This window comes from Akebia trifoliata, chromosome 5 (genome assembly GCF_017979445.1).
Source record: "Akebia trifoliata isolate Shusen 1 chromosome 5, ASM1797944v1, whole genome shotgun sequence".
In the NCBI taxonomy this organism is placed as follows: Eukaryota; Viridiplantae; Streptophyta; class Magnoliopsida; order Ranunculales; family Lardizabalaceae; genus Akebia; species Akebia trifoliata.
Window position 1 is genome coordinate 7,388,855 of NC_141379.1, and position 23,986 is coordinate 7,412,840.

At 31.7% G+C, this 23,986-nt stretch overlaps 1 protein-coding gene across 2 annotated transcripts in view; it reads left to right on the forward strand.

Moving 5' to 3' along the window:
* Positions 1–14,735: 14,735 nt before the first annotated feature.
* Positions 14,736–23,986, forward strand: part of LOC147401351 (PHD finger-containing protein 1-like) — a 37,626-nt gene continuing 28,375 nt past the window's right edge. The window contains exons 1-2 of one of the 2 annotated variants that reach the window (XM_086442610.1): positions 14,736–14,834; positions 20,257–20,342. In XM_086442610.1, coding sequence (XP_086298736.1) covers positions 14,808–14,834; positions 20,257–20,342 — 113 coding nt within the window. In that variant the 5' untranslated portion in view covers positions 14,736–14,807. Of the gene's footprint in view, positions 14,835–17,232; positions 17,855–20,256; positions 20,343–23,986 lie in introns of those variants that run through there. The other variant, XM_086442615.1, reaches the window with a different exon arrangement.

Genomic DNA, 23,986 nt, shown 5'->3' on the forward strand with positions numbered 1-23,986 from the left:
CCGAGAATAAATGCGAGACTTTTTATTATAAAACCGTGATTTTAAGTCCCGACCGTCGGATGCGTTATAATCGGACGACCCAAAAACCTAGGCACGAAAGTGGGAAGACTTTGGGGCCGTTGAACCGCTCCCTATATATATATATTTGAAATAATGCTTAAGTGAACTTAGACTAGAACCTCATATCGCACTTCTTGACGTGAAAATGTATAGGAACCATAGATAGTTTTCATCGAAATACGAGTGAAAAAGCAACTATGGTTCCTATCTACTTTCACGTCAAAAAGTGCGATATGAGATTCCAGTTTGAGGTCACTCCAGCACGAGTCATTTTTTTGTCTAACTTGATTAATAATTGAGGCCAATGGTTTTCTAAAATTGGATTTTTCAATTTTTTTTTTCTTTCAGATTAAAATCGATGGTTCAAATTTTTTTTTCTTTTTTTGTTGATTAAATCATTGGATTGACGTAAAAATCACAATTCCGCACTAGTTAGATGGTGTTTGATTTTGTGTTAAAACACTGCTTTTGCACTTTTTGTGGGTTCAAAATGCAAATTTTCAACGTGGTTACCATTTGTCACAAAAAACACATTAAATATCGGCTTATTTGTTGTGTGTCTAATTCCACACACACGAGTGCACAAGCTTGGGAACGGTTCTGCTGTCAGTTACGCCCATATTGCTTAGTTGTAACCATATCTTTTAGTTGTAAGAGTTGTAACCATGTGTTTTAGTTGTATGGTAGTTAGGTTAGTAACAATCCTAGTTGTGGTAGAAGTAGATGCTTGTTTTTAGGCAAATTTGCTTGTTTGTAGGTCATGGGTGAAGAAGTGGTGCTGTAGCAACTTATTTGTATTTAAATATTTCATTTCAATGAAAAGAGCAAAAAAAAATTATCCCAAAGGCTTGCACGTAACATTAGTATCAGAACAGACGATCCTATCATGACCGAAGGAACAAGGAACTCCAAGCTCAATGAGGTGATTGCCTTGTTGAAGGAAACCACAGAGAATCAGGAAAAGATGTTGCAAAACTTGGTGTAGAAAATCACCATTATGGACTCTAAAATTGAAGGAATTTTAAGTATCCAGAACAAGGAGAAAGGGGATAACTCCAACATGAAGTCCACTAACCAAATTGAAAATAACTCTGCAATGAACTTAACTGCGCAATTCAGACTCTAACAACTCGGTTAGATTTTCCTCTATTTACTAGGTCAAGACCTTAAGATAAACATATAAAATATCTTATTGTTATCCACATTAACATTTAAACAAATACATAGTTCGTACATCAACATGTTTAAAATCATTATATTTCTCCATCATCGTTGAAGGAGAAATACTTCTACTAACATTGTAATAAAAATTAAAATAAATATTATAAGTAAGATAATATATCCTATCAATGCATATCTAATATTTTTCTCTTTTTCCAAGTCTTGCATAAGTTTTTTAATCACCACATTATCCAAGCTATGGTCATCTACTTGATCTGCCCATAAAAATGAACCATCATGTTTCTGAAAATAAATAGTCAACAAATTAATGAATTTTTTTTGTAATAAATAAGGAAATTTAAATTGTATTAAACAAGATCCAACTAATTTATGTGCCATAATGGGCATCTATAAAATACTCTCTTATTAGTTTCTTTCGTATGAGCAAATTGTTTCATCACTAGGCCATAAGAATAATGAGGATAAAAATATTATGCCATGAATATTCTAAACACATCATATTTTATGAAATAAAAAGTGTTACAATGTCATATAAAAAGAGAAATATAATTTTGTATCTATAATAAAAATTAAAAATATTACGATGTAAGGTAATTAAAAACAAATCCAAAAAAAAAATAATCCAAGCACTTAAACTCTATTATAAGCAACATATAATGCATTAGTTATTGCACTCATTATCCTCTTCATGGTAATTCAAGATCGACGATTTACATTATCATCATTGTTATCATCCTTAGGTACACCCCTTTCATCTTTTACAATTTGTATTTTCTCGAAACATATGAATTCTTCATCTCTAATTGCATGCTTCCTTATGAAATTATGAAGTGTTATGCAAGTCAATGTAATATATCGTTATGTTTGAAATTTGTAACGTGGCATTTGCTTCAAAATTGTCCATTTTTACTTTCAAAACATTGCTCAATGACTTTCTTCGGTGAAGAATGCATATAATTAAATAAATTTTTTTATTTTTCGTTGGCCAAGATTCTCTTTTAAAATCTTGTAAATGATATGGTATATCTTGGTAAGGTACGAGTTAACCTTCCATCAATGGATATCCAAATTCGATCAAATAATATTTGCCTATAAAAAAGTAAGACAATTTATTAACATATATTTTCAATCTTGCATCTTATCTTAACTTTTAAAAACTAACCTAAAGAAGGATGTAGAAACTATAACAATGACTTGTTAATAGTATCGAGAAACACACGTGAATCATTGGCCAATCCCTCTCATCCAATTACAACGTGAGTAAATATCATATCAAAAGCTATTGGCCATAATATTTTGTGTCTTCAAAATCTATTTTAATGCACGAAAGAGATATGTGTTCCATCGATTGTCCCAACACAATCCTTATATTTACATATTTTCAATATAAATAACTATATTTGATATTATTAAAAATAATGGTAAATAAAGGAAGTCATAGAGAAAATACCTTAAAATATGGTCAATATCTTTCATTAGTTGAGATTAAGAAGAACGACCAAGACTATAAAATTTTAATAAAGCTTCTAAGAACTATATGAAAGTATTTGTTAATGATATTCAATGAGTGCTTGAAATTATCCTTCAATATTCTATGCATTTTATTATGATCGAAAATATAAACAAACATTGCAACTTATTATTGAATTGAGATCTTCTTTTCATCTTTTATTAGATTATTTTCTTTAAATATGTCACACAAATTTAAGAAAACATGTCCTTTCATCTTAAATTAATCATTTTATGTGTTACTTTGTTTATCAATGATGTCATACACACATCTGCTTTAGAATAAATAGAATTCATGTGACTCCTTATAGATAAAGCGTCATAGTATTGTTGTATTGCAACAATGACACTTGTTATCAAAATTTCTAATGATACATCATCGTCTATGGTATTTGTGCTATGAACTTCATCGTGAGTAGAAATATCATCATTGAAATTCACAAGTCTGTCATTAAGTATATAATTACAAATTATATAGGATTCAAACCATAACATTCACCACAATATACATAATAAAGTCAAAATCATATCATTTACCACAACATAGATAATAAAATCAAAATCATACCATTCCCCATATAATATAACATGTCGCAATCCGCACAAATAAAAAAAATACAGCGCGTATTATCAATACCACCATAGTGATAGTATATAGTCATAACAATCTATGAATGATGACAATAAATACAAACAAATACTATATCTAACGACGTACTCAAACATCCTCCATCTCACCATCCAACCGCCCAACATGATTTTAATATGTTCACATTATACATCAAATTATTATGTACTCCGTTGTACTAAATAATTTCAATGCAAACTGATAAAAATCACTATTAGAAATGATTTCTGCCCGTATCTAGAATTTCTTGATTAGAGATTTCGATAAATTAAATGAAGTATATGATTTTTTTTTCTTTTTAGGCAATTCCACGCATATATCAAACCAAATCTTATGAATATGGGGTGTCTATTTTTTCAAATCATTTTGTAGCTCTGTTTCTTTTGGTTATATTACTTTTTGTCTCATTATCTGACAAAAAAAAATTTAAACAAAATCTAGCCATCAAAATCTCCTATTTCTTTGACATTCATAACCGTCATGTTGAATTCCAATCCACTTACACTACTTATCTATCCAACTAATCTAACAACACCGTGAAGGAAGCATATTAAAATATAATGAATGGGATGAATCAAAAATCAAAAACACCAAAGCAGGAAAAAAATCAAGTAAATCTAAGGGTCATCTAACAAGTAATCAATTCTCTTGTTCTTTTCTTGAATGCATGAATGATTGAATGCAATCTCATAAATTCATTTTTTATACACTAAGCCCTCCCCAAGAACTTTGCCTTTTTCGCATCATTGAAATAATTTTGTAACATCAAAACCGACTTATAATCTTAAAACAAATTTGAATTAAAATCAATTTTGAAAGCTGCTTTTATAGCATTCGAAGCAGCTCAAACCCTGACTTTTTAGTACCAAAATGATATTTTACAACATCCTAATCAACCTCAAATTCTTGATGTTTTAGAACCCAATCAATGTAAAACAGTTGGGTTTTAGAGTGCCAAAGCAAACCTAAACAGTGGGTTCAAATTAGATTTTAAAAGTGTAATCAAATCAGATCTGAACATAGATCGTACGATATAACGGATAAAAAAAATGCTCATACTTTTACTGAAGGATCGAAGTTTGAAAGATTGAGAGGTTGGGATCGAAGTTTTAGAGCCTTTGTTGCCGTCGTATGAGTATTTTTCAGTGCAATTTCATGTTGTCATTGGTGGGATTAAGATCAATATCTCTCTATTCTTTTCAATCGCCTATGTAGAACCAAGGTTTTGTGAACAAGAACTTTACCAAGAGAAATAAATGATGGCATTTCTAATAAATTTCATGTTTCAATAGGGGTATTTTCGACCATTGGTCAGAGCTGTTCTCGAGCTTTGAAAAGCCTCGCAACCTTTCTCGTGAAGCAGGTTCCAAATGATTTAATAAAAAAGATGATTTCAACTTCAAAATAATCCGACGACGCTTAAGTAACTGTAATGAACATTGCTTCATGGGATTTTTAGGCTTAAAAGTGCAAAAAGCCCTGTGAGAAGCCAAAACGAATAAGCCCTAAGAAGTGAGAAAAATCCATGGGTGCAGGTTCAATTGGGCTTTTCACATAGCTTGTCAGTTTTTTGAACCAAAAAAATCCATGGATGCAGGTTTGATTGGGCTTTTTTTTGCACTTTCGCAGATTTGTTTTGAAGAAAAACGTCGTCAACTTGAAACCACCTCAACCCTACTTTGCAGGGAACCAAAGATTGAAAATGATTCTACTTAAAAAGATGATTATACCCTTTTACAAAAATAAGAATTACAATGTAAAAAAAATCAATTACAACTCTCTTCATCTTCATAGAACACGGAATTTGGGTTAGGACAAAGTCGATAAAGGATATTTTGATCTTAATCCTATGAATAGTGTGTAGACATCCCAATTTGATTGAATAAATCCGAGAGCTCATTCGAATCCAATATTGAGGGTTAAGTCGAGAGAATTTTGATCAAGTAAGTGGGCTCAAATCAAACCAATCAAGAAAATCAGATTTAATGAAAAAATTGGTTTTTGTTTGGTCGTACCTACCAAAAGGCCAAGCATAGGAATATATGGGTGATTTGGTACATATGGCAAAACCATTTTTTTATTCAAACCTTGACTTTGATGATACTCAGGTTTAATTTGCCTTGGTCGTTTCTAGCGTACATCTAAATCTCATATATGCCCGAATTTTCATAAGAAAAATTATCTCTTAATCCTTTCTTAATTCCACTTCTACCTATACTAAAATTCTCATAATTTCTTCCATTTAGGCTCTTTTAATAAACCACTCATTCACCTAATCTTGACATGAGGTCTTGCTTTGTCCCCACTTTAAGTTAATTACCTCCTTTAAACTTGGTTTGTTAGGACTCATTAAAAGGAAATCCCTCTTCTACCCTTCTTCAAAATTCAAAGAGCTTCTAAGGCATTCAATGTGATTTTACTAAGTTCAAGGACCTATGATACTTTTATCCACCCTAATGAATTATGTAGAATTTGTACTTAATGATCCTTTAATCCCTAGTATGTTGGAGATTCTCTCAAAAGAAGTGATTAAAGAAATAAAAAACTTATCAATTATTTACATACCACTTGGCTTGGTTACCTTACAATTATCTCAAAGTCAAGGTTTTAGGACGACTCTACCATTCCCAAATAATTCTCTAGAAACTATTGATTTTTCTTTACTAACCTATCATTTGATCATTTTGATTGGTGAGACCCATAGATGAACGAGACACCATCAAGGCCAATGAGAGGAGTAATTGTGATTTTTCATGAATGTTTTAGTGAAATTATTCGAAACTTGAAGATCTAGGACTAATTTATCCCCAAGGGTCTTCTAAAATCCTATAAATAGGAGACCCTTCTAAGGTAAAAAAAAAAGGATGATCTCAAGTGATCTAAAATTCTATCATTTTCTTTCCTCAAAACCCTCTAGCCTATCTAAACTCTATTCAAATCCTTTCTCAAACACCCAAGAAGCTCTAACTAATAAAAAGAAGAAGAGATCAATGTGGGGAGAATGCTTATTTTTTAATTTTTTTTAAAGTAATCCCTACCTCATTACCCTATTTCTATCTAATCCCTTTCTTTTGCTTGCAAGAAATTTTACTTTATATTCTTCTACTTTCATATAATGTAGATTTGTAGATTTGCTAGTTTGAGATTTGAAAAAACAGAGTAAAACTTCTTAGAAGTAATCTCCCCTTATAAGCCCTCAATAAGCTCTTTGAGAGCATTAGAATAGATTGCATTTAATTTCATTTATTTTTTTACAATTTAAATTCTTAGACTAGTTGCAATTTAATTTCTAGACTAAATACTTTATTTGTTGTTCTTTGATGATAATAGAGCTGGAGAGTAATCTCCTCTTGATAAGTCTATCTCATTCAAACACACTTAAACACACCACAATCTAAAAGAGGGCTATGAGTTAGGGTGTAGATCCCTTTGAATCCATATCTAGGCTCCCATGACTAACAAAAATAGTCAGAGAAAGGACACAACTCATGCATAAAGGTCCCTAATCCTCTAATGGTGATGTCAAATTCATTGATGTCTCTTAAAGGCTAAACCAACAAAAAAAAAAAGCTTTTAAGTAAGCACATAAGCTTTTAAAAATTCTTTAGGGTTCAAAAGGGTGGAATCCAAGTGAATTTCCATCAAAATCCTAGACTCACAAAAATTTTCAGCAAGTACCTACTTTCATGTTTAGTTTGCACATTAACTTGATTTCTTAATTTCCTAAAAATAGATTATAGTTGATTTTACCTAAATTTTCTCTATAATCCCTTTATTTTTAAAAATACAAAAAAATGAGTTTCTTAGTTCACCTTTATTCAATCGACGGTAACCATCTTATGATAGAAGGGATAAGATGCCTAACACCTTCCTTGCCCTTCAACTGAACCTCCTTACTTTAAATTTCCTAGGTAGACTTTTTCCCCTTACCTTTGGAAATGTGGTCACTACAAGCCAAGAAAAAAAATATTTCAAAACTTTTTTATGGTGCTCATTCACACCTTAATTAAATGGTGGCAACTTTTAAACCCGTATAGATGGGGTCCTCCCTAAAGGTTTCAAAGTCCACGTATTGATTTTGATCTCAACCCTCTTGGATGACAACACTATTAGAGTTTTAGATCCCAACCCTCTTGACTAAAATAAATATTTGACTTTGATTTCTCCATAACAACTCAACTCAAACAAAGTTTTATCAAGATCTTTATCGATCTTCAATCATAATAGGGTATCATCGATTGAAACTAGTCTTGAGTTAAAGCTTGCTCTCTTCATCGATCTATTTCTCCATTTAAAAAAATCAAAGAAAAAACTCTCACAATGTCCATAGTAATTTTTTTTTTTTTTTTGTGGTGCTTTCCCCATTGTGAAGTGATGTTAGAAAAACCTATTATAGTGGACCAACTCACAGAAAATTGAGATTTGTCTCTAACCTGGATTTGTTATTCAATCAATTTAACATTTTCTTTTTACATTCTATTGAAAATGTTTGTTTGACATTTTTTTCCTTTTTTTTTAATTCTATATAGATTGAGTTGTTTGTCTACCATTTTTCATTTCCTTTATGACTCATTCTATCCATCTTTTTCGTCGTGATGATCGATTTTTAGGTTGTTTCTATTTTTTGTGGAATGAGAATGCTGATGGTATTTTATGTGGTCTTGTCTAGGATTTTTTGGAACTATGAGATTTTTTTTGCACAATGTGGAATGAGATTTTTTGATGTGACACAAATTACCAAAATTTGTTAGGTTATTAAGGCGTTAGATTAGTAGGATAGATAATTGGTGTAAATTATTGGACTTCAACATGATGGATTAAATCTCAATTAAGGATTTTATTGGATTGATGAATAGATTTTTTTTTTTTTTTATTTAAATTTTGTCAGAAAATCAGACAAAAAGAAACATAAACAAAAGAAATAGAGCCAAAAAATGATATCGCAAAATAGATACCCCATTTTCACAAGATTTGGGTTGATATATGCGTGGAATTGGTTAAGAAAAAAAAAACTCGATACTTCATTTAGTGTATTAATGTATTCATCTTTAATGAAACAATTTCAAACAAAAACTAAGATTCAGTACACTCAAAAAAAGCATAAGAATCATTGGGATAAAACTAAAGGTATTTAGGCTTGTGGGTTACAATGTTGTTAACAATAAGGTGTTGTAGAGCGATGATTGGTGGGACTCTTGGTTGGAGTAAATCTTTGGGTTAGATTACCAAATAAGAATGCCACGTTTACTTTTTCAAATTTATAAAAAAAAAAAAATTATTTATTTTGTAAAAAAATAAAATAGAATCATAATGATGTTATGAGGGACTAGACCATGTTGATGAGTTAGACATACTATTTAGTGGACCTATGCTATTGAAGAGTTTATTGCTAGCTCAAGTACGCCCGATATGGATCCATCCATTAGGCAATCTAGAAAAATTGAGGATGAGCTTTAGGATGATGAGGATCCTAAGTTTTCAAGAGACGTTGTTAGTAGAGTCAATCATTAGGTTCTCAACTACCATTCGATATTTCTCCTGATGTTGATGATGAAGATATCCTTGCATTTACTGTACTATTGTGCAAGAGATTTAGACGTACCCTAGATTTTCAATCCCATTCCAAATGATCAAAACTAATGAATGCAATTAGGTTGGGATGACATATTAATTGAAGATGACTACCAGTAGTAATCATTTCTCTCACTACCTACACCACCTGATAACATTAGAGAGTATATTGATTTGCTAGATGCAATAACATAAATCATCCCTAATAGTGATTATTATCGATCTATACTGAATTTATTCAATACAAAAAATTACATGTAAAAAATTTGTATGTTGCAAACGAATGAACTTTGTGTTGGGTGGTTGGATTGTGAGATGAAGGATGTCCGAGTTCATCATTCGATGTAGTCTATGTGTGTTTATTGCCATCAGTCATCAATGGTAATAATTTTATGCCACCACTATGGTGGTATTGACAATACATGTTTTATTTTTATTTTTATTTTGTGTGAATTGAAACATATTAAGTTATGTGGTAAATGATATGATTTTAATTTTATTATCTATGTTGTGAATATTATGGTTTAGATTTATATAATCTGTAGTGTATGTCTTGTTTGGTGTAAATTAATGATAAAATAATGAACAAAAAATAAACATTGACAAGCAATGATCGATCCACAAAGACAATGTTGATCCAACGATTCTTTTAACTCAAAATCAACTGGGATTCGAAGTTAACAAATTAAAATAATTTTTAGAAAGAAATTTAAACTAAATTAAAATGGAATATAGAAACTATAAAAGGAAGGTTAGATCATTCAAATCTACCATAACATTAATCTTAAATAATAATAAAAGTATTAAATCTTTTTTATCACAATCTACTTAGACAAAACTAATGCTCGTAAATCGGAAAATGAATTTGATTTAGCATCAATAATAATCAAAGATTATGCTTCCTTTTTAAATAAATAAATATTAAAATTCTTAATCAAACTACCAAAAACTAAGCATGATTTAACTTGACTTTATCTAAAATTAAACCCTCAGAACTTACGATAATTTAAAATAGTTTCTAATAATTACTAATCAAAAGTGGAACACATAAGAACATAAATCAACATGGATTCATATGCAGGCTTTAATTAAAACAGTCATTTGGCTTCATTGACCTCTCTAACGAAGGTTTAGCTAAAAAACATTACAAGAACAATAAAAAATAATAAGATAGATGAGAGAGAAAATTATCTTCTTTTATTGACCTTGATTTGAAATTGGCAACATCTCCTTACAATCTTAAAAATAAGAAATAAAGAAAGAAAATATAAAAACATAAAACTAAAAAAATAGAAGAAGAGAGGTTGATCTCAAAGGAGATGAGATTTAGCTCTAGTCTGATCTCTTATTTATAAATACTAGATTAGGGTTTTCTAGGGTTCGAAAATCTTTCGTAAACAAAATAACTTCAAAACCCTGCTTCAATACGAAGTATTTATAACTGTCAAACTGCAGTGCAAATCTCAAGGAATTTCATGTATTATTCACTGCACCGCCCTACCCAACCTGGGCACCGTGGTCCATATGGGCCCAATTGGTTGGTTAGTTGACTTTGTCCGGAGCCTAGATCATAGTGAATTCTTCGACTTTTCTGATTTATTTTTAGAAATTTATGATTTTTTTCCTATTACATGAATAACAGTAATTAGTTTCAAAATACATTATTTTATTGAAATCAATAATTATTTATGGACTAACAATGAATTATATCTAATTAGAGAATTTAGTGTATAATTTACTCGTAAAATCTATGTAATTAGGGTTCTAAAAACCATTTTCTAAACCTTGATTATATTTTTAATGATATAATTCTTATTGAATTGTCGGCAATAAAAGAAACTCTATCATTTGCAAACAAGGAAAGAGTTCCTAATAATTCAGATATGCTTGTATTCTTAGATGCTATCCAATCCTTGAATGGTGAACTTCAATCTTCATGAAAGTATGAAGAGATGATTATAAAAATTCACATACTAACACATTTTTTTTCAGAGTTATAATTTTTCCTTTCATTAGAGGGAAATTAATCATGCAGCTGATTTTTTAGCTTCATTAGGTGCTTATGATGATGATTTCTTTGTAGTTGAAGATGTTTGCTCTATCCCTCAAGAGCTCATAAATATTTTGATTGATGATACATCCCGTAATTATATTCATAAGTATTGAATAAAATGGGACGGTCCTATTAACCCTAGCTTATTGATATAAAAAAAAAAAAGAATTGTGTATATCTCAATATTGAATTATGAGGTTGATCTAGCATGGACGGTCCATGATTCTTCAACTTGTAAACATGGGTTAGAATTTTCAGAATGGGCTGATTTTTGGTGAGGATGATCTTCTCACCATAGAGATCATCATCACCAAAAATCAGCCCATTTCAAAACTTTTAACCCATGTATGACAAAATACGTAGGGCAAAACGTAGGGCAGATAGTAGGGTGTCGTGTGTATATATATATATATATATATATATATATATATATATATGGGTCCCGTTCGCCACCCTTAGTTTTACCACACACTTTAACAAACGCGTTTTGTCTTACATGGGTTAGAAGTTTCGGAATGAGCTGATTTTTGGTGAGGATGATCTCTATGGTGAGGAGATCATCCTCACCAAAAATCAGCTCATTCCAAAACTTCTAACCCCATCAAAATTGATTTACAAAAAATGGACGGTCCACGATTTTTCAACGTGTAAACATGGGGCTAAACATTTCGGAATGGGCTGATTTTTGGGGAGGATGATCTTCTAATCATAGAGATCATCCTCACCAAAAATCAGCTCATTCCAAAACTTATAACCCATGTAGGACAAAAAACGTTTGTTAAAGTGTGTGGTAAAACTTAGGGTGCTGAACATTTCCCTATATATATATATATAGGGTCAGGTTCAAGGGACATATGAGAAAACATATGTAAAAACAATGTAACACTAATAAATTTTCAAAATATGGGTTAGAAATTTTGGATTGAGCTGATTTTTTGTGAGGATGATCTCTATGATGGGAAGATCATCCGGAAAAAGAAAAAAATCAGTCCCATCTGAAACTTCTAACCCCATTAAAAGTGATTTAGAATGTGGACGATTTTTTTCCAGTTTTTGTTAATAATTTGTAAATCACTTTTGATGGATTTAGATATTTCTGATTGAGCTGATTTTTTGTGAGGATGATTTTCTCATCATAGTCACCATCCTTGCAAAAAATCAGCTCAATCCAAAACCTCTAACCCATATTTTGAAAAACCATTGTTTTTTCATATGTTTTTACATATGGCCCTTGAACCGCCCCCATATATATATATATATCTCATGTGGTCAATATTAGACATATCTCAAATTCAAGATATTTAAATCTTATCTATATGTTGTGTGATACCTTCTATTATGGTAAAATCTAAATTAAATAATAATTATTTTGTTTGGTTAATGGGAAATTGCCCTAGTTAATCGTTACTTTGCATTTTTAAAGTTCTCAGCTGGAAGAATCGGACAATAGAAAAATGTGGCTATGAGGTCATGGTTAATTTGTAAGGAAAGAAACTTGTACTTTAAATTAAGAAGAGTCGTGCTGAAGTAACTTCAAATTTGTACCTCATATTGCACATCCTGTTATGAAAGTGTGTAGGAACCATATATGTTTTTTGAAATGTATCTCAATGAAAAGCATTTATGGTTCTTACACACTTTCATGTCAAAATGTGCGATATGAGGTACAATTTTAAGGTCACTTCAGCATTAGTCAATCAAGAAACTTATATTTTTTTTATGGAAAATGCTAAAGTGATTGTGTAAGACACTACATTTGATATGCTTTCCTCAAGATATAACTAAAAACATCAACGATCTGTGTACACCTCCACGTCAACTCAGTGCCAAACGTAGTTTCCTATGCATTTACTCTAGGATGAGTTTTGAAAGTTTATAGATATTTAAGGCAATCTTGAGATTTTTTACTTTTATCAAATATGATCATTTATAAGATATAAAAAAAATACAAATCTTAACATAATAAAAATGCATAGGTCCAATGCATTTACACTTTGGTATTTATTGCATGACGCATTTGCAAAAAACAATTATGTTAATGACAAGAAATGCCTTCCTAAATTGTTCCAAAGAGACTCTGATTTTAATGTAAGCTCTTTATATAAGAAGATTTAGATAGGTCATTAGATATGTGATTTATTGTATTTTTAAGTATAAAACTCAATGCACCCTTTTCAATGCCCCATGGAATATTTTTTGCACATCACCAAACTTCCACAAAGATCTTTTAGTAGGTCTGTAATAAAACATTCAATAATTTCTCTAGTGTTGGAATTTACATCTAAACAATTGGGATTGTGTGTTTTTTCAAGAGTCATTCTTCATGAGTCATCGGAACCCAACCTTTAAAAAGAAAAAAAAAAAAAAGTTATGGAACTCATGTAAATTTTATGAGAAGAGAATTTCAATATCATGGATTAGTAGGTCGAATTTAGTATGCAATATGATACTTTTAAAATAATAACACCAAAAGTGTTTTTGTTTTTAAAAACAAAAAATTTAGACTAAAATGCAATTGTAATAAGCTACTAATACTAAAATATACTAAATATGTGAAAGAATCACAATGTGATCAGAGCATATCATTTCCCTAGACAAAATAAAAAAAATTCTTGACTTGGAAAAGAGAAAATTGAAATTGATGAGGTCAACTTAACTTTTGGAAAATATGGGGGGGAAAAAGGAAAGAAGAGACCCATGGTCTGGTCTTAGTTCACACAATAAGAAAATTTTGTAAAAATATAATTTTCTTAAAAAATGGAATTTGCATGTGTATTATTAGATAATTTCATTTTTAAAAAAATTAAGAAAAATGATTTTCTAATAAGAAGAACAAAATCCTAATGTTATGATCTCTTGATTACTCCTGTCCTCACAACCACAACTAAAAATCAACTATTTGTTGTACCTTTAAAAGATATTATTTTATTTAATTAATATAAAAACATTTTTCTGAGAAATTGAACAGGAGATTCTTAGTTCCATCAAATATGGCAAATAAAAATTTCACAAAAATTGATTTTCACTTGAAAATCATTTTTCCACTAATTTTCCAGCAAACAAACCCTGATTTAAAAACCTTTGTTTGTTTCTTTCAGATTCGGTGCTTTCTTAGTTGTATAATTAATGTCACCAAGTCATTATAATAAAGATGGTGAAACCCGAAAGAAGAATGGATAATGACAGGTTAACTGGAAAAATCATTTCTCTATTTTAAAATAGGGATTTAGATATACCCCCACATTTTTATCAATATTAGAGATACATCCCATTTTTCAAATGAACGATATGCCCCTTGACCTATGTCTTTTATGAGAAACTATTTTAAACAACCTAAAAAGACCCTACCCCACCAAAACTCCCCTTACTTTTTCAATATGACTTAAATGGCCTCATTCAATCTAGACCTAGATCTTATCTAAAATACTAGTGTAAATAACCTAAATATCTTGATCATCAACCTCAATCCAAATAACCCCTGTACAAAACAATGGACTAAAGACAAAGTTGAAGACAAGGGTGTTTAGGTCATTTTATGATCAGTCTCTAAGACACAACAGGGGTCAAGACATTTGTCATCAGGTTGAAAACACGTGGAGATGAAATGAGGAAGGTTGACAGATCTCTTATGTACACGTGGCAAAATTTTATTGGCTTCAGCAGGTTTGAGACACTAGTCCATATAAAACAGACACGAACAGATTTAGTGGGCCACTATTTTCTTCGGTTTGGTCGCTTTCACACACTTCACAGTGTTTGTTCTTTGACGGCTTCACAGAGAGAGGGATTAAAAAAATCAAAGAAATGCAAAGATCAATGAAGAAGCACTCGGTAAAAAATATATATATGTATATATTTTACTGCGTTTTACAGTTCTGCGTTTTTTTTTTTTTTTTTTGTTAGTCAGTCTGAAATACTAACTAGTTTGTGTTATATTTCTTTAGTTCTGCTTTGGAGGGTTGTTCTTTAGAAATGCTTTTTTGTGTTTTGTTCTTTGTTTTAATTCTCTAAAGTTTCAACTCTCAACTGTGTTTTTGATTGTTTTGGTTGGTCTGATTCTGGATTGATATGGGTTTTACTTGAAACAAAAGACTTGAAATGGGTTTTGTGTCTTCTTTTTATTTATTTATTTCATTTTGTGGATTGGGTTTTGTTTGTTTTTCTCTTTTTTTAACTTTTGGTATCAATAGCTCATGTGGGTTCCTTTTGTTTTTCTTGTATTTTCTGTTTTGATTAAGTTTAGGCGGATTTTGTTTATGTTTTTTCATTTTGCTAATTGGGTTCATCTCTGTGGATTATGTTAATTTTTTATTATTTTTTAGGCTGGTTTGTTAATTGGGTTTATCTCTGTGGATTATTTTAGTTTTTGATTATTTTTCTGCTTACAACTTTACTAACCTTTTTCTTTGGTTGTTTCATAACTGAAAGTTGAAACGAATTTTCTATTTTCCCTTTGAGAATGGGTTTTGCTTGAATTTCCTTTTTATTTATTTATTATTATAATTGTTTTAATTTTAAAAATGGTTTTCCTTCCTTTGTTTGTTTGTGTGTGATTTGGTTGCTTTTGTGAATAAATTTGCTCACTTACCTGTTTCTTCTATGCTGTTGAGTGTGTGTTAGATTATTTTTTGGCTGATTTTTTTTATTTTGGAAATCATAAAAAATATTATTGTTTTAAAATAATTTTTCTGTTTGTGCTCATGTTCTCTTTTTTTCTTCAAGGAGATCTTGTTATGCTTTTACCCTATTTTATTATTTTAATTTCTATTCTCTTATTATCAGTAATATGTTTGTGTTTTGCCTTTTAGTTTCATTTTTGTCATCTGTGTTATTTATTAGTTTTCTTTATTTGTTAAACCTGTGTTTAGAAAATTGACTGAGAAAATTTTTGGTTAGTTTAGAATGACTTTTCTATCTAGATAAAGCTTGTGGTGAATATTTATTACATGTTGATGGATGCTTTAGATCTGCAGTATTTTGTGGGAACATTCCAACTCATATAATATCCGTACAATCTCTTTATCAGCAAAAGATATCAAATACGTTAACGCATAGCGTCTGAAGACAATAACATGCAAACTTGATAATTCTATCTTTCTTGTTGACATAGAACTTTTATATAGACTTTCAATAACTAAATTTATAAAATGCAATCATATTAAGAAGTTCAAGGATTTACAATAAAGTGGAGGTCAACTAAATATAAACAGCTGATTTTCAAACGAGGATGCAATGATGCGTTGGTGCTCTACATATGATGTCCGTCGTTAAAAGTATTCCAGTTAGTGATCATTGGTCTTGTTGACATGTGGCTTGAACAATGGATGTAATTAGATATTAAGCGTGAGAATGTTTTCACAAATCCCCGTTCACAAATTGTCATTGATACCGTGTCTCTTTTTTCTTTTCCTTTTGGTTGGGGGTGGGGAAGAATACCTCAAAATGATGTCATGAAGTGGAGATGTCTTTGTTTGTGATTGCTCCTGTTCAATTCATAAGAATAGCTCGTTAGCTCTCTTTGATCATGTACGTATTCCACGGATTTCCCCTATTCATACAATTAATGTTGCAGTTTGTTTTTCAAAATAAGTTTTTTGTTTCTTTCAATGCTCTCTTGGGTGCCAACTAGCTTATTTGATAAAGTCTTTGGGTGATAATACCAGAGACTTGGGTTCAAATCCCTCTAACACTGAGTTACTAAACTTATTAAAAACAGGCTTACCAATTAAAAAAGAAATTCATTTATACAAATTCTTTGATGAATAATACAAGAATAAGTTGAAATTAGAATTTCTCAACCAAATCAAACCTATTTTTAGACAAAAAAAAAAAAGATTACTCAACAAACCTATAGTGGTTTGGAGAGCCCTAAAAATTCTATGGGACATTGGAAACATCAAAATGAGTTGTGGCTTATAAATAAGAAGATGAGGAAATAAAGGTCGAACATATTCATTTGCTATTGTTCTTTTTTGTTTACTTCCTTATTAGAGAGAGGGGCCTCTAAACTTAAGGAGTGGGGCTTATTGAAAAAAAATGGGTAGGGTTATAAATAGGCTTTTTGCTATTATAATAAGGTTTGCTCACCTTTTTATCAGTTGGCTTTATTATCGCACCCATGTAGTAGTCCACCTTCGAAGTGTTATTACGAGTTTGTGTAGTATTCTCCCCTATATCTAAAAGGGCTTATGTACTCCACTTTACTTTCTACTAAATGGGCGTTAGAGCGAGTGGAGCCTTCAATTTAGTTGTTTCCCCTCATCATGCTCTTTCATTTCTGCTTAAGCTTTCTTGGTTTGTGGGATTAATTAATTGGATACCTAAGAACCATAATCTTCCCTAGGAACAACTTCTATGACGATATATAGGGGTTAGGTTTGGCTTTTATGCACCCTACCCTCCAAACAATATGGAAACCTTTTGGCTTGTACTGCTTGCACTCCTAGATCTTCACTCCACCCCAAAGAGCCATGTTGAATACTCTCTCTTTTGACATTACGGCGCGAAGAAATAACACTTTCGTTTGAGCATCTTTTCACATACACCTTCTTTTCCAGCTGCACCCAAACAAACAACTCCAGAGTGTTAACGCGCGAAAACTGTTGCGCATTACTGCATCATCTTTCTTGTTGGATCCAAAACAAGTGACAAAATTACACTACAAAGAAGTTGGTTTAACTACCTCGTTGTTTTCCTGAGCTACGCTTCGAGGAGAAGACCTACCTTAAGAATCCTAGATCGAATACGTGATCATACTGCAAAGTAGATTGCTTGGCTTTGGAGAACGATGGAACCCTTCACGTAACCACTGGTAGGCGGGATAAAAGATGAGAACATAAAGCCGGACCAATGTGAGCGAGCTTTCTGAATGGATATTATGTACAATCTTTTATTAGTGGATGTTATTATTATGCGTAACTTGCAAGTCCCTTCTACAAGTGATTTATAATTTAAATTACATTTATAAGTTTTATTAATATTTTTTTAGTATTTTTTCAAAAAAGAATATTCCAATCAATGTTTACTATTGATTGAAATATGCAGCTAAAGACTTGCATTTATACCTAAAATTCAATTACTTTGGTTGTTATACATTATTCATTGAAACATTTCGCGAAATGTATGGTGACTACCACTGAAAAATATACAGAAAAAAATGCGATTTGATTTGTGTTGGATCTTGTGAAAATAGAAATATTCTAGTATATTTAATGCAGTACACTTCTTTATTATGCCCATGTGGTATTTAGTAATCAGACTAATAAAAACCTGCATAGCCAATTTCATCCTTAGAAAAGTCGTTGCAAGATTTTTCTTGATTTAAAAAAAAAACACTAATTGGTTCCTCAACATTTTAAGCATTAAATGAAAATATACGAGGAACCCATTTCGAAACCCGACACTTTGGCATGTCCAATAGTTTACACTCTTAATTGATGATAATAATGAGTGGCTTGTTTAGGCAACCCTGTTTTAATGCTCTTGTAGCATAGCGGAGTTTCAAATAAAATAAGTTAGGATAGGAAACAAAAATTGTTACACCGGTGAGGTTTCCACCACTATTCCTTAGGTAGATAGTTTCATCCTTTGTTTAACAAATATTTAATAACAAACATCTATCATAAAGTATCTAGAGTTTACTTGTACCTACGGCACAAGCATCCTCTTTGTGGTTAAGGGGGTAAAAGAGGAAAAATAATGAAGTTGGAGAGGTATTATTGAAATAGAGGGAGGAGGAAAGATAATAAAATTGGAGGGGGTAATATTGGAAAAGAGTGGAAGAAGAAATAAAATAAAGTTAGGGGTATGTTGGAAAGAGGAAGATATGTTGTTTATGGGGTATAAATCTTGAGACAAAGAGTAGGAGCCACCATTTTGTTTTATTATATAGATAGTTTATTGGGAATATTGGTTTTTATCAGAAAATTTTCATTAGAGAGAAAGAATGGTCGAGAACAAATATAAGGATTTAGTTCCCTTTGTAGTATGTTAGTTGATTTTGGTAGGAAAGGAACAACCATGTGTTCGAGAACAAATATAAGGATGAGCATTAGTTAGTTTTAGAGGTGTTAGCTTTGTTATTCTTTTGGTGTAAAAGTTTTAAGGAATTTAGGGGTTTTTTCTTCGAAATTCGTTGTTAATTGGGAGAGGGTGTGCAATGTAGATATGGGGTAATCTTTTGTTGTTTTTTTGACGGCTTGTCCGCCTTTTGATATGTTTGTTCTTTTTCTTTTCGGTTGGTCTTCTCAACCTCCGCTTTTATGACATCAAATTATCTTTACCTGTCAAAAAAAAAAAAAAAAACGAGGTCGAGGACCAAACACAAAGAACTACATTCCAGATAGGTTGCAAATCGTGTCCTATCTAAATAAAAGATTGGTGAGGATTTGTAATCCGGAATTGGTGAATAGCAATATAAGATTGGGTAATGAACTCCAAGTAGTTGTGATAGGGTGCCAATAAGAGAAAATGGTTATCACATCTTGTGTTTATAATGCATTTTCTTATGGCGTGATATGTGAGGATATCAATGGTGCTCTACCACAACATCATTGCCCACCAAGTGCCCCATGTGAGTGTAAAGAGACCAGCTTGGTTGAGAGCATAGTTGGCAAGCTCATGAGGTATAGGCATCATAAACAAATATTTTAGTTTTTTAATGTATTGTGCGTCTATCCTTTTCAAGGGCCCGACACTGTATTTTGTTATACATTGGTTAATTTTTGCTAATAGTGGGCTTGTTCTTAAGTAACCAAGTTTAGTGGTTTCAATTTATAATTGCCAAATAAAGCCAATGCTTAAGATTAAGATAGATTTATTTATTACATTGGCATTTATTATTATTGCAATTATATGTCTGCAAGAGATTCTCTAATTTTGGGATCTTTTTCCTGATTAGTACACAAATCAATTTTCTTCGACAAGTTTATCCTTCAGCTATGGTTATAGATAAATTTTAATGAATACTTGTTTGATATAAATAGAGACCTCTTTTTATCATTTCCTTATACTAATATCAAGTTATTCACAATACCTAACCCCAACTAGTTAGGATATACCCACACAATGTATGTTTCAAGGATGTGTATGTGTGTGCGTGCATGTGACTTTGTCTTGCTGTTTTAGGAGATCCACTTGCTTGGTCCTAACTAAATATACAAGTTTTGTGTTTTCTTCTATTGGGTAGTGCTTAGCTATTTCTATGTGGTGATGATAAATGCAAGATTTCTTATATTATCTCTTCATTGTGCAGGGTCAGCTATGTGACATCTGCGGTGATGTTGGATATGCAAAACTTCTTTCAACTTGTAGCATCTGCCATGCATCTCATGAACATATGTATGGTTGCCCCCAATATATATCTTTGAGCTAATATTTATATTTCCATTTGTTGTCCTCTGTAGCAAATGCAATACTGCATATCATTTATTAGGAACAAATAAGAGCACATTTGCACAACTAACAAGAACATGACAGAACTCCACCTGATACCGGTAGTCTAGTCAGTCAAGCCTACGTTGGCTAGTAGCCACTTAACTGATTAGTCTACATTTTCTCTTCGGCCCCTCAACAACTTGGCGCACTTTGGCCCCCGATTGGGGGACCTACTAATTTATTTATTGTGTAGTCATAGCCGGACATTTTCATCTGTTGGTATTAAACTAGTTACTAAAGTTTTCCATTCCAATTAATCAGATAGTCCATCTGATCCTTCAGTCCTTTGTATGGTAAAAAGAAAAAATGTCAATTATACAGACTCTGGTGGTTGGATGGTTAGACTTAACTATTCAGCATGATATTTTTCCTTGGGATGTCAGGTGCGATCATCAAATGTTTACTCAGACCACACCTTTGCATGTACTACTCATGGTTGAAAACCCAACCTAATTGTTTCTCTTGAATTAATTGTATATTTCAAAGAGTAAGTCTAGCCTGACTAACTTAGTAAGATTTTAAATCATCTTACTAAGAGTCGTTGAGCTCACCATGTGGCATCCAAAAACATGATCTAATGCCACAGGGATGTAGAAGACAAAAAATCTACGAACTTGAAAAAAAACATAAAAAGGTTATTTTTCGCTGTTAAATTTAAATTTAAATCTGGGTGTCTGGTTGGAGTTCAATAGCTGTCCATTTTCAAAACCTTGGATCAAGCCCAATTTTTTTTTTCTTCCCAATTTGTCCATGAAATCTAGAGGGCTGTGGTGTTTAGATTGCCAATTTGGTAATCCATTTGAGCTCAACGACCCTTAGTAAGATTTGAAATCTTATTAAGGAAAGTGTTTCATTTGCATTAATTCTATTCGTTGGCAATTATTAAAAAGACATGTTTTCTTCTTTTCCATTTTCAGTTATTGCATGCGCAATCATCTCAAAGAAGTTCCAAAAAGTTGGATTTGTGAAGCATGTCAACGACAAAATGACATAGTATCACCAAAATCTGGAGTAAAGGAATGGCTTCCCAAGGCTCCAATGTCGAATACTTTGGTTCCCAACAAATTTCACGGGGACGAAGAAGCTCGAATTGCAGATAAAAAGCAGAAGACATTGAGCATGGCTAATGACTTTCCAAAGGTGCCCGATTCAAGTAAGACAAAAATAGGTTTGCCTACGAGTAAGCCCCCAATGCAACCATTTTCTAGAAATAATATTTCCAAGAAGGTTCAAACAGGAAAAGTGAAGTTTCTTCCAGTTGAAGATGTCTATGCATTGACATCTAGACCCAAAAAAAAGGCATTCCCTTCTAGCTCTCGAACCAACTCATTTGTTACTAGGAACCAACCTATCTCCAAGAGGACTACTTGATACAGGAGGATCTACATGGATAGTTTATAGTAAATTGGGCATAACTTTGTCAATGCACTGGGGACTAAGAAGATTACGCGACCGAAATCTTTTGCACCTCCAAAATCAATGTTAAATTTGGACTTTCTATATATAGAATCTTTGATTGTGAATAACTCTAATTCGATTGTGATTTTGAACTTCTGGTAGAAGAGAGTTTTAATGTGTTTAAGATTCTTAATTGAATTAGGAAGTAATTAGAACTTTACTATTTTTAGACTTACTATAAATAGTATTTTTTTTTTGTGGAAAGTGCCTGAGCCCGAGGTATTGTGGTTCATAATTTATATAATTAACACTAATTTAGTTATCAAAATATATAATAGTAAGCACTATTTAATGGTAAGCCTGTAGTATTCTTGTGCTGATTGGAACTCTCATCCCCCCCCCTACTCCATTACTTTTCCTTGCCCACACACATGTTAATTCTAGTTATGATTTTTGGTTATGTATTATTTAAATAGTAGATTATTACCAATAGAATAATATATATAAAAAATACGAAGAAATTGGAAGAACTTATCGATGATTGAGGCACAGAAAAGTCTTTGTCATTAAAATCAATTTTACCACTTTATAATGAATCCTCAGTACAGTTAGTCTCAAGCGTCTGGTTTCCAAGATTCTACATTTATTATCTGCTAACCATGTACTCGAAAATAACAGATCTATAGTGAAGTCGATAAGTTCGAAAGTTATACAAGCAACAAGATTGTATGCAAGATTTTTTCTTGGAGAGAACACTAGAGTAGAGAATAAGAGAGAGATCAAAAAGTTTTTTTGTATATCTCAAAGATTAGGTATAATCTATTTTATAGACAAAGGCCCAACGGTCCACTATAGTAATGGTAGATACGTTTGGGCCTTAATTAGTTTATTTTTGAACGTTAGAGAAATCGAATGGTCAACACATTAACTCTAACGGGTTAGGCAGATCAATGGTTGCAATAAAAAGAAGCAATGACAGATCAACAGTTGAGATAAAGTGAGCTTTTCACACGAGGCTTAAATTCAAGATGTGCACCCTCTCGTGTGCATATCACATGCGCACACGCACTCCGATTTTCCAACGAATTGGCCCCAAACACAATAGGTTACAGTCCCACGGTGCCTTGGACCCCCATGTGCGCATGAGACCCACTCTCTTTCTCACTCACACTCAAGCAATCCTTTATTAGGTAAGCACCACTCTTGTATTTATCCGGTGTGGAACTAAAATTTGGAAGAGTTGTCTTTACAATTCTCACAAACAAAAAAACTAAGAGAATCTTTGACTTTTAACTTATACAAAAATGGGCAAAACACTTTTTGCTTATGTTTCAACAATTAAGGATATCTCTGCACTTTACAAATAACACTCGAGAGGTCTTGAGTTCAATCTTGTCCCTAACAAAACATAAGAATAAAATATATAATAAAACTATGAATTTTTTCAACAATCCCCTATAAATTCATAGTTAAAGGGAAAAAGTAATATTATTCGTACAAGATGAAATACCAGATATCTAATGTCGATGTCTTTTGGACTTAATCGATACTTAATATAGATAGACAAAACTTACATTTTGGAGTCAAAAAAATTCCCCCTTCATGGTTAATTTTATTTTGTTTTATTTTGATAAATAATTGCAACAGAAAATTAATTTTTGTACATTAATAATCCTTAAGAAAATGGGTTTTGGGGTTTAGGTGAATATTTGATATCCCCCCACCATTTTTCTAACTCAGACATAATACTCCTTTTGGCCTTGGTATTCTACCAAAGACCCAGCAAAAAATGGCTGAAATACCCTTACACTTTGTTTGGGTTGAGAGAAGAGAAATTCAATTTCTTTCTAATATGTTTGGATTGACAGGAGAGAAATTGGGACAAGTTTGAAATTTTAAAATATCTTAAAAGAGATCTAGGGGCAGAGTTGGAATTATAAAATATTTTAAAAGGATTTTTCTTTGTTTCTCTCCAAATCTGTCAATTTTGGAGAGAAGAAAACTCACTATTTTTCTCATCTCTCCCCACTTAACAATCCAATATTTCACCAAAACCATAATTTTGACTCAGAAGAACATAACGTTCTACAACTAGGATCTAAAACCATCTCTAAAATTCTATATACCTTTGTCACGAACCAGTACTAACT